We start from the raw sequence: 14,750 nt of genomic DNA on the forward strand, positions 1-14,750 counted from the left end.
TTTTTTTATTTAAAGGTCACATTTTCCCACGCCCTATCACTTTTGTATGGTTTCAGAAGGATATGAGTGTATATTTAATTCTCTAAGCTAGATGTTTCTTGGTCTTATCAGCTTGATAATCAACCTGCCTGATGATAAACTGGCGGATAAAAGCTATCTACCTCAAATGATGTTTGTACAAGGTACTGTAATCGATTCAAAATGCTACGGTTTCTTAACTGCTAATCCTATTACAGGGTTAACTCCACCAGCAACTCCACCGCATCAGATGTGGAAACCAGCAATTGCCTCGTCTCTGACTGGAAAAGCAAAACCACTGCATGGAAACTTCCAAGACCGAGCTTGTGCTTCTCCGCTAAAGGCTGCAAAGTTAATTGAAGCAAAGCCTCTTCCACAGAGTAAACTACGCAACAAAAGCTCGGCGATTCCTCCAGTTTACGCACAACCGCCTATCCACGTGGCATCGGGTGATCACGACTATTGTATTTTTGCCACCTCCAAGTGTCCAGTTACTGCTTCATCTGCTCTTGCACAATCCATGTCAGAAACTGTCACACCAACCCAGCCTTCCCATTGTGAAGAAGGCTCCCGATGGAATGTTAAGCATCACCAAAATATTACTATAAAGCCTATAGTACCGTTTAATAAAAGGGTTCAGAACAAATTGTGTCCGAATCAGCCTGCGACCCCTGAGGTAAAAAATGTGTGCAAACGAAGTATTCCCTGTGCAACCGACAAGTCTATATTATCTTCTAGTAATAACCAGAAAATGACTAATGATCCACTAGATCATAGGACTAATGTAGTGGAAGCTGTGGCAGAAAAGCACCCAGGTTCAGTGTTAATGTCTCCAGATGCATCCCCTTGCCACAGTGAAGACTGGGAGACGAGAACTGCTGTTAAAAGGGAAGATAGTGCTGTTTCCCGGAGATCTTTGCGCTGCTACAGAAGGTACAGAAGTTCTCCAAGCCCTCAGAAATCCAGCGGTAGCCGTTCTTCTAGCTCAGATTCTTCATGCTCTTCATCCTCCTCAAGCTCTCGCTCAAGATCTCCTCCATCAAAGAGGCGAAGAACGTAAGTTTCACTTATCGGAAAAGTTTCCAAATGTCATAAGTATTTCCAAAAAAAAGCACTCGCGTATGTGTCCCTAGGTACAATGTCACTAGGTGTCAATAATAATTATTATGGGACTGTCGGGTTTTATATCTGCTGTGAAACTTGCCGTGTTACTTAGGTACATTAAGAATTCAGCTTGGGTTGTCTCAACGTGTTTGCCATGTAGCTTGCTGTGCTTGAGGATAAGGTCACACCTGGAGATTTAGTCGCCCGGTGACTAATTGCCTCTTCTTTGGGGCGACTAATCTCCCGGAACGGCTTCCCTCGTCTTCCGCCTGCAACAATGAGCGTGCCTGCGGCATGTCACTTGCATCGCTTCGTTTTCCAAAGTCGCCCAAAGTTTCCTCGTGAGGTGACTAGGGAAAACTAAGCGCCGTGAGTGCCATGGTGTTTTCTCATTCTTACAGGGGGAAGCCATTCGGGGAGATTAGTTGCCCCAAAGAAGAGGCAATCAGTCGCCGGGCGACTTAATCTTCCCGAATCTCCAGGTGTGACCTTACCCTAATGGGAACAGTTCCTCGTTCTGCTTATGTCTTGGAAAGTGCTATCTGTCCCCTGCTTTAGTGGAGCATGCAGTGTAACTTCCCTACCATTCATATGTTTGTTTCAAATGTAAGCTACCAATGTGTTTAGTCGGAGGAAAGGTACACAAATCAAGTAATGATAGCTCTGCACACATAGCACCCTGGTTGGGATGTATCTGGAAACTCCATCAATGCTTTTCATGGTGCAACCATTATGCAGGCTTAAATGGGATGTTTATCTTCCAACACTTTTTTTCAGTTCAGTTGGTTTCAGATTGTTCACCAGAAATAGACTTTTCCCAGTTACTTTCTATTTCAGAATACTTCATAAGACCTTTGTAAGTCTTTTTAAATCGGCTCTGGGAAGCGGGTCACTGACTGTAAGTTGTTCTAAATGATACATTAGTTGATAGATGTTTAAATGTTTGTATCTTTGGCCCGGCTGAGCAGAATCCCTGAGTTTTATTAAAAGGGTGGTTCATCTTCAAGTTATCTTTTAGTATGTTATAGAATGACCAATCTAAGCCACTATTTGATTGGCCTTCATGGTTTTTTTATATATATATATATATATATATATATATATATATATATATATATATATATATATATATATATATATATATATATATATATATATATATATATATATATATATATATATATATATATATATATATATATATATATATATATATATATATATATATATATATATATATATATATATATATATATATATATACTTTTTGAATTATTTGCTGCTTTCTGACTCTTTTCAGGTTTCAAATGGGCATCACTGACCCCATCAAATAAACAAATGCTGTGTAAGGGCACACTGGGCGATTCGGGGAGATTAAGTCACCTGGCGACTAATCGCCTCGACTTTGTGGCGAGCAATCTCCCAGAACGCCTTTCCTCACTGCGCTGGCTAAAATGAAAAATCACCGGCGCGTATCACACGCGCCGTTTAGTTTTCTGCAGTTGCTTTGGGCGACTTCGAAAAACGAATAGCCACGTGTGATTAGCACGGGCGATTTTTTATTTTAGCCAGCGCAGAGTGAGGGAAAGTGTTCAGGGAGATTGGTCGCCGCAAAGTCGAGGCGATTTGTCGCCAGGCGACTAAATCTCCCCGAATTGCCCAGTGTGCCCTTACCCTAAAGCTACAAATGTGTTTTTTTTTTTTTTTTTTTGTTTTTATTCAGACCCTCTCCTATTTACAGTATATTCCAGTCTCTCATTCAAATCAATGCATGGCTGCTAGTCTAATTTAGGTCCTAGCAGTCAGATTGCTAAAATTGCAAACTGAAGAGCTGCTGAATAAAAAATAACTCAAAAACCACAAATAATAAAAAATGAAAACCAGTCGCAAATAGTCAGAATATCACTACATCATTCTAAAAGTTAATTTAATGGTGAACAACCCCTTTAAAGGAGAACCAAACCCTTAATTCTAAAAACCCCTACCATACATACTCTCCCCAGCCTAGGTGTTACCACCCGGTAAATGCCCCTACCTCTTCACCCCTCTGTGCCGATTCTGTGCAGCGGAGTTCACAGGCACCATCTTCTTCTTTTCGGTAATCTTTGGGTCGTCTTCTGGTGCTTTGGCAATTTCCGTCACTTTTCACATAACACCAAGGCTGGGAGGGAGCAGGGTAGGGGTCTATGTAAGGTAGGGGTTTAGGGAATTTTAATAAGGGTTTGGTTCTCCTTTAAAGGCAGCTGTTAGAATTGATACAATAGTTGCTAATACTCCAAAGATGATGTTGAGAAATGCATCAACTAATGTAGCAAAGTGTAACCGTTCAGAATTTGCACCTGAATTACTGAGCTGCCAGACTGAAACATTAAACTTTAAACCTCAACTCTGGGATTCCGGTAAAAAAATGGAAAGTAATTGAAAAAAGGCTTTATTTCTGGTGAAAAATCTGAAAACAAAACCTTTTATCACTTTAACTGCTTATAAACGTACCTATGATAAAAGGAAATATTAAAGGAAGTAAAAGCTTGGTGTGGCAACTCCACTTCCTGCCGATACTTTCATATTGTGTTCAAACAGCAGCAAAACTGTTTTCACTTTATTTTTATTTATTTTTTTTACTTTTTCCTCAAATCACTTTCACCATGAGACTTTTTTCATCTTTTGGCCTACTGGCAGGCAGCTAACTGGGGGGGTTGTGGGAGTTTTCCGGATAAGGGATAATTCCGTAATCTGGATCTCTACACTGTCTGCTATAAAATTATTTAAACATTAAACAATAATCCAATAAGGATTAATTATATCTTAGTTGGGATCAAGTACAAGCTGTTTTAATATTAGATAAAAAAAGAAAATGTTTCAAAATTTTGAATTATTTGAGTCTATGGGAGATGATCTTCCTGTAATTTATAGCTTTCTGGATATCGGGCTTCCGGATAACGGATTCCCATACCTGCATATTGAATTTACACATTCCCAATGCCATGTGGCTATTAAGGATCAAATATGTTTAGCGTTAATCGAGAGAAGCTTGTAGCCTGTACAAAATTTAAATAATTGTACAGATAAGGAATTAAGGTTCTTATTTTTTAGTTGCACAGTAATTAATTTATTAATTAAGGGACTTTATAGCACTAGTGAGCTGACACTTTGTGGCAACACAGGCTCTTTGGCGCTCAGTTGTAGTTGGGAAAGTGTTTCCTTTACGTTTTTATTTCTGTTCATCGAATCTTCTGTAAAAATTAGTTATATTTTGTCGGTTAATTGAGCATTCATGTGCTACTAAGAGTTCTGCCGTGCCACAGGTTATAGTTGGCATTATACTTACCACAGCCATGCCGTTCAAAATATAAACTGTTCAATTTGCTGGTTGACTCTTTACTGCTCATATTATAGAGCCACAGCGGTTAGTGTTGTTACCTAGAGGTCCTGCTAGAAAAGAAGTTCTTGGTCTCTTTGTTCTCTGGATGTTTGCAGTGATATGTCTCCCTCTGGTGGCAATTGGATCTGTTCTAACTTGTCAGCAATGTAATAAGATAAAAACACAATCCCTTTCATGCTTATGCCCCTATATTTTTAAGTACATCAAGACAATTTGATGTCTTTAAAGGATCTTTAAAAAAAAAAAAAAACTCACCTGTAGTTTTTAAGCAGTTTGATCAGTTCGTCATTGCCTGTCCTGACAATTTGCAATTGTATTCAGACTGCTGCCAGTGTCGGACTTGCCCACCGGGATACCAGGAAAACTCAGTGGGCCCTCCTGCTGCTAAAAATTTGGCCTATTCCACCACTATTCCCTATTTCTATGTGAACAAAGAGTCTAAATAGATAGAATAATCGATTATAGTATGTAAAGGAAAGCGACTAGGAGAACAGAGGCCGAGTGAGAAGAGGAAGAATAAAAGTACTGAGTGGGCCCCTGGTTTAAGGTTTTTTTGGTGGGCCCCTGGTGTACCAGTCCGAAACTGACTGCCACTGAGTTGTTGCTTAGAAAAATCTATGAAAGGCAAACTTCCCATTTAAAGGTGAAAGCATTCACCCAGTTTTTTTTTGTTTTTTTTTTGTATGCCTATAGTTTTATATATTGCTCTGGAATATATAATACATAAGGGTGCAAAGTCCTTAAACACTGAATAATTCCCTACTCTGCATCCTATTCTAGACTGAAGCTGCCCATATACACTGGTAGGCTTACAAAATGTTTTGTGCCCATACACCATATCAGCCTGTACATGGTGCAATATATATCTATATGATGTTGAATATACTCAAGGTGGCATTTTATCGCATCGTGGTTGGGAGCTCTGTTAACTGAATCTGAAACCGATTGAGCTGCCAGTTTATTTAGGGGATCTATCGTGAAAATTTAAATTTAATATAAGCTTCAGCGTACTGAAATAAGAAACATTTTCCATATAATTAATTAAAAATTGACTCGTTTCTGAAATAATCAATTTTATCTTCAATATCCCTCTCTCCGCATCTGTTTCTCTTCATTCAGGAGTTTGGTGTCAGATATACATTGACGGTTACATCCAATATATATTCTAGGGGGGCTTCTTTTGCCTTGAAGATATATTAGAGCTCACTAAAAAAAAATTGCCAGACATCATGTCTCTCTACATGCAGGATTTGTGCAAAAGGCAGTTATTTGATTTTGTTTGTTTTGGAATCCGTTATTTGAGTGAGCTTTAATACATCTGCTGGGAAAGTAAGCCCCGTATTGGATCTAACTGTCAATGAATATCTGACACCCAGCTCCTGAATGAAGACATAATGAAGAAAAACATGCTGAGAAAAGAATAGTGAACATAAACTTGATTATTTCAGAAACAATGCAGAATATTTAATTGAATTCAGAAAGTTTCTTATTTCAGTATGGTTATATTAAATTTAAACTTTTGCCATAGTTCCCCTTTAAGAAGCAATAAGAACACAAGGCTGCTGAATGTAGTTCTATATAATGTCCGTGAATTATAGGCGTTATCCAAAAATCTCTTAACTGCCAGCAATAGATTCTACAATGCACGTTGCATTTATTTTAATTAGGGACGCACCGAATCCAGGATTAGATTCAGACTTTTACAGTATAGTGGATTCGGTGCATCCCTAATTTTAATTGGAACAGACGTGTTTTTAGGCCACAAACAATCCTTTTTATCTGTAACAATAAAACCGCTTATTGTAGCTATCCTAGTATAATGAAGTGCTGAAAAGGATTTTAGCATTGCATTTTAACTTTTCAGTAACCTTTAGTACCTTAAAACAGTGGCGTAACTTTATAGAGGAAGCAAACGTCGCAGAGGCGGCTGGGAAAAGGGGGCCCCGGACAGCAGTGTGCTTTGCATCTCTCTTGGCTGAAACCGTATGGGTCCTGCAGCAAGTAGATGTGTGGCCGAAATCCATGCACTTGCATTATGCATCCGATCCAGCACACTTACATCTGTGCGTATGGGGCCAAAAAAATTGCCACATGTGGGGATGGAGTCCAGTACCAGCTTGGTAAACTGCTGTCTTAAGGCATGTGCCCCATATTGCAGCCCCCTTACCTGTAATACCCTGTATTCTGTTTAAATTGCAGTTCATTTAAGGTGTTGTCGCCTTGTTTACTTTGCAGCATTCTGTATAAGAGACTCTCTCCCCTTTGCATATTTGGTTTTCAGCCTCTTCTTGTTCCATTTCTTTAGCTGAGCTCATACTAACCCATTGCAGTTACTGTACAGGTGAATAGGTTTTCGACAGAAATCCCAGATCAAATACAGGCTGGGTGTTTAAATACATTGCTCCGTTCTGTCTCTGCAGCTTAACCCTTATTACTAAGGTAACGCGGTCAACGACACGTCGCATAAGTTCTTGGGGTAGGGCCAAGGGATCTGAAGTGCAGAACAATAGAAAAATAATAGATTTTTTTTTAGAAAGCTTCATCTATGGAACAGGTGCACATTCAATCATTTCCTTTCGCTTTCTTTGCACCTGTGTTTTCATGTCTTGTCGGTAGTTTCCTGATTGCAGCCTGATTCTTATAGTCGGTGCAGCACCCAAGTTCAGAGAGACACTTAGGGGGGAATTCACAAAAGTGGCCCATAAATAGCCTATTTTTGGAGTAAAAGTGATGGTAAACTGCAGTAATACTGCATATTCACAAATAGAAATTCGCCTAAATTCCGACTCCGCTGACATTTTTCATATTTAAGTGAAAGAGAAAGTTTACAGACACGTTTATGAATTTGTCTTTCGAATGACATTTTAAACATTTTCTCCTGACATTTTAAAAATGGAGTAAAGATTAGTATAATAACTCTTCCTCATGTATCGGATCAATTCTAAAATAATCTGCTCTGCTTTGGTTCATTCAATCTTCATTTCACACCTCTTGTTGGTGTCCCATTGGGGAATTATTATCATATTAATAGGGATTAGTATTTTATAGTCTCTGTCTAACCATATAAGCATAAAAGCCTCCTTAACAAAGCAAGTAAAACTCTTATTAATCAAAATAAAGTGTATTTTATACAATTTGATATGTAAAAAGTTTTTAAACTCACACTTGCATTATTTTACTAGTTTTAGCTTAATGAATGAGGCAATAATAGCAATTTGAGTGAATATATTATCTATAGGAAAAGAAAAGCCTCCAAGACATTTTTTTAAAGGTTTAGCAGCAGACACATGACCTAAGATATTAGTATATTTCTATACAAATCCCTTTATTATGCAAAATAGCATTTCTTCTATTTAGACCCTTCTATCTGGTTACAGAAGTTTAATTGCACAAACATGTAGGCAGATTAAGAAAGCCCAGGTTATCCTGAAAAAAGATGTATAATTTTCCTAGGTAAAATAAACCCCCTCCCCCAAAAATTCAAGTTTGATGGCTGATTGACAGGTGTAGTAAGAGCTAAAGACAAATTCCGAAAAATTTCTTTAAAGGGGAAGTAAAACCTAAAATAGAATAAAGCTAGAAATGCTGTATTTTGTATACTAAACATAAACTTACTGTGCCAGAAGCCTAATCAAACAAATTATGTATGTCACAGGGGGTCACCATCTTGTAACTTTGTTAAACATCTTTGCAAGACCAAGACTGTGCACATGCTCAGTGTGGTCCAGGCTGCCTAAGGATCGTCATAAATTATCAAAACAGCACAAGTAAAATATCTGCCAGAAGCCGATACAGCAAGACTGATTAGTAATCAGAATATGCACTGGGTCCTGTGTTGTCATGTAATCTAAAGTTGATTTTATAGTTTTTGTATTGTTTAATACAAGCTTTCTCCAACTCTGCACAACCAGTGGCTGCAGCAAAATAATCCTCCAAATAGAATCCCAGTTTATCTGTTTAAATCTGGCTCCATGATCTTTGTCCCTGCAGCTGGAGTTAGAAACGGTAAAGGGGATGTAAAGGCAAAAATGAAATCCAATACAAATCTCTGCACAGTCAATGACTGCTCTACAGGGAAACAAACAAAGCTGCTTGTGTTCTGCATGGCTGGGAAGTAAGACTGGGGCTCCCCCTGCTGTTCATAAGTATGATTGTTTCCCTGCTTTACCAAGAGACCGTCTGACAATTCCTATCCACAGCAGTAAATGAAGGGAGCATTTCACTGCATACAGTCAGGTTACTTATAAAAACAGTACACTTTTTTTTTTTTTTAAGTTTATTCGAGAGAGGTTTCTTTTTCATTAAAAAAAGTAAGCATGGGTTTTTATTTTTTTGCCTTTACGTGCCCTTTAAAATGTTGTGCCAAAGACAAAATTTGAAAACTGTGTTTAAAAGTCAAATTCACAAAAGTGGAGATTGTGAATTTGGTGGGAAATCCATAGTTTGGATATTGACATGGTTGTGATATGTGCGGGCTGTTTTTCATATCTAATCACAATTAGAGGTACACAATCTTGCTTTCTGATGTTGGGCGTATGGCCAGTCTAGTTCTATTAATCCTGTGGTCTTTCAGTTGGGCAGCTGTTTTGGCACATAAAGTGCACGTGTATTGTACATATAGTATTGTATTAGAAAATTGAGTGGCTTTCCTTCCATTAAATAAAATATATATTTGTTTTACAGTAAAATTAGCATGGTCAAGTAACTAGTGAAATGTCAAATAGTGAGGGCTAGAGTTCATTTGTGCATGAAACTTCATCTGGAGGACAGACTGATATCCATTACATGTTGAATGTGTGTAGCGATGTACCAGGCAAAGGTGACTGTCTTTATGTAGATAAGTCTTGCTGTTCCCAGACACCATGCAGCTGACTTCAAATTCTAGTGATGTACCGAATCCACTATTTTGGATTCGGCCTACACCCAAATCCTTTGCGAAGGATTCTGCCGAATACCGAACTGAATCAAATCCTAACTTGCATACGCAAATTAGGGGTGGGAAGGGGAAACATTTTTTCCTTTCTTGTTTTATGACGCGATTTCCCTCCCCTCATTTGCATATGCAAATTAGGATTTGGACTCGGTTCGGCTGGGCAGAAGGATTCGCCCGAATCCTGCTGAAAAAGCCTAACCCTGAACCGAATCCTGGATTCGGTGCATCCCTATCAAATTCATATGCCTGCCTCTCATCCATGCCCTTGTTTTTTTGTTTAGTTACAGATCAAGGAGTCGCCACAGGTCCCACTCTTCCTCCCGATCTAGATACAATGGCTCAAGCAGCAGATCTTGGTCATCCTCTAATTCCTCCCGCTCCTGCTCTCCATTCTCAAGCTGCTCTCGCTCCCGTTCTAGATCCCCCTGCCGTCGGAGGTACAGGAGCAGAAGTAGAAGGTAAGTTTTCCTTTTGGCCCATTTTGGATGCATATGGTACTTAAGAGTTCTCTCTGTTCCTGGCTTAACGTTTGTTTAATTTGTCAGATGTGAGTCTCGGGAGAGCTATAACAGGCAGAAGATACAGCACAAGGAGCGGGCAATTGTAAGTTTTTCCATGCACTTGATGCAACTTGCAGTGGCAATAGTTTTTGTTCCTTAAGTTATTTCCAGTTTTGAAAGAGAAACGGTTTTCATGTGTAACTGTGGTGTTTGGCCAAGTTATTCTATGAGAAGAGTAGCTATGGCTACTGTAAGTTCTGGGCTAAAAATAGTTTGGGCATTTTCATAATGAAAAGCTCATCTACTTTACCCAATGATGTTTCACGGGTGCTGTCAGCAAAGCATCCACCCTCTGCCCATGCAACGGTATTGACATGTCATAGGCATGTTTCTGATCTTGATGGAACTTGTATGGACTTCAATTAACTTTAAGTACACGTATTGGATCCGTTATCCGGAAGCCAGTTGTTCAGAAAGCTCCAAGTTACAGGAAGGCCATCTCCCATAGACTCTACTTTACAGGGGTGATTCACCTTTATGTTAATTTTCAGTATGTTATAGAATGACTAATTCTAAGCAATTGCAATTGGCCTTCATTTTTTCTTTTATAGTTTTCAAATTATTTGCCTTTTTCTGACTTTTTAGGCTTCAAAAGGGGGGTTACTGACCTCATCTAAAAAAAAAAAAGAATGCTCTGTAATGCTACAATTGTAGTGTTGCTATTTTGTATTACCCGTATTTCTAAGCATTCTCCTATTCATATTCCAGTCTCTTGTTTAAAAAAAAAAATGCAGTCACTAGGTTAATTTGGACACTTGCAACCAGATTGCTGAAATCTCAAACTGGAGAGCTGCTGAATAACTCTCAAAAATGAAAACTAATTGCAAATTGTCTCATGTCATTCTCTGTATCATCATCATCATCATCATCATCATTTATTTATATAGCGCTGTCAAGATACGCAGTGCTTAATATATCAGAATATCACTCTAAGTTATACTCGGTTACTTTAAAGGTGAACAGCCCCTTTTATAAAATAATTAAAAATTTTAAAATTGGCGTCCTATTTATCTATAATAATAAAACAATACTGTCATGCCAACTAAGATATACTAAATCCTTATTGGAAGCAAAACAATCCTATTCTGTTTAATGTTTACATTTTTTTTAATAGACTTGAGGTATGGAGATCCAAATTAGGGAAAGATCCCTTATGTGGAAAACCCTGGGTCCTGAGCATTCTGTATTTCAGATCCCATATCTGTAGTACATTTATAAAAGGGGTCCAGTAATCTAAATGCATGCCTTGGAGCATTCTAGAAGAACAAGCAGAACTGAGCAATTACATTATTGTAACAATACTACACTAATGCATAGAAACTGCCGGCATACAAAAGCCTAATTTGAATCTTAATAGAGTGATATTGATCTGTTATAATGATTCTGACTTGTAGGAGGAAAGGAGAGTCGTCTACATCGGAAAAATTAACAGTCTCATGACGAGATCTGAGCTCAAAAGCCGGTTTTCTGTTTTCGGGGAAATCGAGGAATGCACCATTCACTTCAGGGAGGAAGGGTAAGACATTATTTCCCCACCCCCTTATCATTTGTTGAATATCTTGCCAACCAAGAAAGTCACGTATCGGAAAAATTGCTGATAAATGTGACGGGATATTTAAATTAAAAGGGCAGTGATGTTTCCATTGCTGCAAGGTATGCTATTAGACAATAGTGCTGCCACTGATCTCTTGTGATGCTGTTGCTGTATATAAAATGTATTTTTTATTTTCTTCCCACATTTGCTATTTTACGAGCAGCATAAATAGTGCTGACTCCTAAGCATATTCTGGGTGTTAATGAACCCAACTGCACTCAGTAGAGATTGGATAGGAACAGGGATGGGTAGCCATGAATGCAAAGCATGTACAAGTTAACTATATGTCCACATACTAAATCTATTGCATGTTATATATAATCCTGCTCCTTTGTCCACTTTTGCATCTCATTATCTAGTGATAACTATGGCTTTGTCACCTATCGTTACACTTGTGAGGCCTTTGCTGCCATAGAAAACGGCCACAAGCTGCGACTTCCAGACGAGCTGCCCTTTGACCTCTGTTTTGGTGGCAGGAGACAATTCTGTAAGAGTACTTACGCTGATCTGGGTAAGTGTCTATTGCTTCAGGTTTGTTTTTTGTTTTTTCTGCCGAACTTTTTCTTTTGTGCTGGATGGCAGATGCCCTGTAGATGCAAAACACTCGACTGGTGTATAACGTCTGCGGTGTATAAGAAGACACATGATACCAAACTCTGTTGTATAACTTTTATTCCTGTTAGTCAATAGTCTAGACTAGGCTAGGGCCACACTAGGAGGACCTGCTCCTGGAAATAGTCTCCGCTTAGGTGCGGGTAGACGTGGTGGATATCTGCTGGGAAATGCGAACGCTCGCAGTTTTTTGTTGAAATCGGCCACATCTGCACCCGAGCGTAGACTATACTTCCAGGTGCAGGCAGAGCAGCATAAGATCCGCGGGAGAGCAGATCCACATTAGTGGTGCCCTATCCTTAAAGCGATACCGTCATGGGAAAAAATAATTTGTTACAATCCGTTAATAGTGCTGCTCCAGCAGACTTCTGCACTGAAATCCATTTCTCAAAAGAGCAAACAGATATTTTTATATTTAATTTTGAAATCTGACACGGGGCTAGACATTTTGTCCATTTTGCAGCTGCCCCAGTCATGTGACTTGTGCTTTGATAAACTTGTCACTCTTTACTGCTGTACTGCAAGTTGGAGTGATATCACCCCCCTTCCCCCCCCAGCAGCCTAACAGAACAATGGGAAGGTAACCAGATAGCAGCTCCCTAACACAAGATAACAGCCTTAATAGTAAAATCCAGGTGCCCCTGCGACATATTCAGTTACATTGAGTAGGAGAAACAACAGCCTGTCAGAAGAAAGCTGTTCTTTCCTAAAGTGTTGTCTCTTTCTGAAAGCACATGCCCAGGCAAAATGACCCAAGCTGGCTGCCTACACATCAATATTACAACTAAAAAAAAAAAAACACTTGCTGGTTCAGGAATGAAATTTTATATGGTAGAGATTTGCAGTGTAATTTAGAAATAAAAACATCATAAAAATCATGACCAAATCCCTTTAAGCATCGGACACTTAAAGTGGCTGTACACCCCCTTGTACAATGACTAGGACTTATGAACAATTTTCAAAAAGTAGGTTTGGCGCAAGAAATCTGGTTTATTTCTTGATGAAAAAGGCAAGCCGGGAAATTAAAGCTACTCCGTATTTGGTGCTTGTAATTTAGACTGATCCTTCCTCTCCTTTTTCCTCTCCTCAATCTTATTCAGGGTTTTTTCCCCTTTAAAAAAATAAATTTAGTTTTGGGTATTGAACAACTAGAAAACCAATTCACGTGTTAGAATTCCACACTGTGACTTAATATTCATTCCTGATCCATAAATTCTAAATATCCATTACATCTAATGGAGAGTCTTGGGTATTGATCCATGAAGTAAGAGATATCCGTCTGTTATTGTGAAGCATCATGATTTACTGGAGGGATGTCCCCGGCCTGTTATAATATACAGAGAATTGATTTGTAACCTACAGTCCTCATGCTATTAAACTGCTGCTCCCAGCATGCCCTGCAACCCAACCTCCAATAGGAGAAGCTGCCAGTTGTATGCAAGGACCTGGAACTTTTGCATCTGTTACTATTGTAAGCTGAAAAAATGTAAGTCGGCATTTATATTAAAAATGCTATGTTTTTTTGTCCCAGATTCAAACAAGGATGACTTTGATCCAGCGCCCGTTAGGAGCAAATTTGAAAGCCTAGATTTTGATACGTTATTGAAACAAGCCCAGAAGAATATCCGGAGGTAACGTTAGGAGCATCCGCTCAAGCAAAGAGATCAAACCTATAGAGTCTATAACCAAAACTATTTACCTCAAAACACTGGATATGGCCATTAATTAAAATGCATGACAATGCCGTTAAAGCAAACGCGTGCCCTATTTTTTTTTTTTTCTAAAATAAACAAGAAAATCATGATAAAAAAGGTTTAAAGACAATTAGATTTTTTTTAATGACATTTGTTTTTCTAACCTATTTAACAAATGCTTTAAGTGCATTCTGAATAATGTAACCATGTCTGTACTATATGATAAAAAATCACTATGCAGATTAAAAAAAAATCAATAAAAAAGATAAAATAGAACCAGTTTTTTTTTTTCTTTTCTTAAATCTGTTATTGTCAGTGTTGTATTTCCGCTTCATCCAGAAATTTGTTGTAAATGGATCCTGGAAATGTGCGCATTGCTTTGGTTAAAGGGCGAGGAACGTTTACATATGCCTCTCATACCACACCACCCACACTTTCCAATATGACCCCACTCTGTTATCCAGAAACTCCTTCTCCAGAAAGCTCCAAGTTATGGGAAGATTATCTCCCAAAGACTCCAATTGAATTCAATAATTAAAAAAAATTAAAACCTATTTCCCTGTATGAACAAAGCTACTTGATCCTAACTAAGATATAATTAATCCTTACTGGTGGTAAAACAATCTTGAGTTTCATGTTTAAATTACAGAAAGAGCCCTTATCTGGAAAACCCCAGGCCCCAAGCATTTTCGTTACCCGATCCCATACCTGTGCTAAAAGGCAGAGTGCAGTTGGTGGCCTCCAGAGCTGGCCACTTGGCTTCCTAATTCTCTGGGACTGTATTTATGGCTGATCATCTGGTTATCACTTCAGCTACACATTCACTTGTTGTGCTGTTGCCACCAGAGATTTA

The 14,750-nt window shown here is 38.6% G+C and overlaps 1 protein-coding gene across 1 annotated transcript in view; it reads left to right on the forward strand.

The window, feature by feature from the left end:
- The window catches only part of pprc1.L (peroxisome proliferator-activated receptor gamma, coactivator-related 1 L homeolog), a 30,093-nt gene extending 15,920 nt beyond the window's left edge, over positions 1-14,173 (forward strand). Inside the window, exons 9-14 of the mRNA XM_018225253.2 lie at positions 237-1,074; positions 9,719-9,895; positions 9,983-10,040; positions 11,392-11,513; positions 11,951-12,102; positions 13,735-14,173. Of these exons, the coding sequence (XP_018080742.1) occupies positions 237-1,074; positions 9,719-9,895; positions 9,983-10,040; positions 11,392-11,513; positions 11,951-12,102; positions 13,735-13,838 (1,451 nt within the window). The 3' untranslated portion in view covers positions 13,839-14,173. The remainder of the gene's footprint in view (positions 1-236; positions 1,075-9,718; positions 9,896-9,982; positions 10,041-11,391; positions 11,514-11,950; positions 12,103-13,734) is intronic.
- The last annotated feature ends 577 nt before the right edge of the window (positions 14,174-14,750 follow it).

Source organism: Xenopus laevis, chromosome 7L, assembly GCF_017654675.1.
Source record: "Xenopus laevis strain J_2021 chromosome 7L, Xenopus_laevis_v10.1, whole genome shotgun sequence".
NCBI lineage: Eukaryota > Metazoa > Chordata > Amphibia > Anura > Pipidae > Xenopus > Xenopus laevis.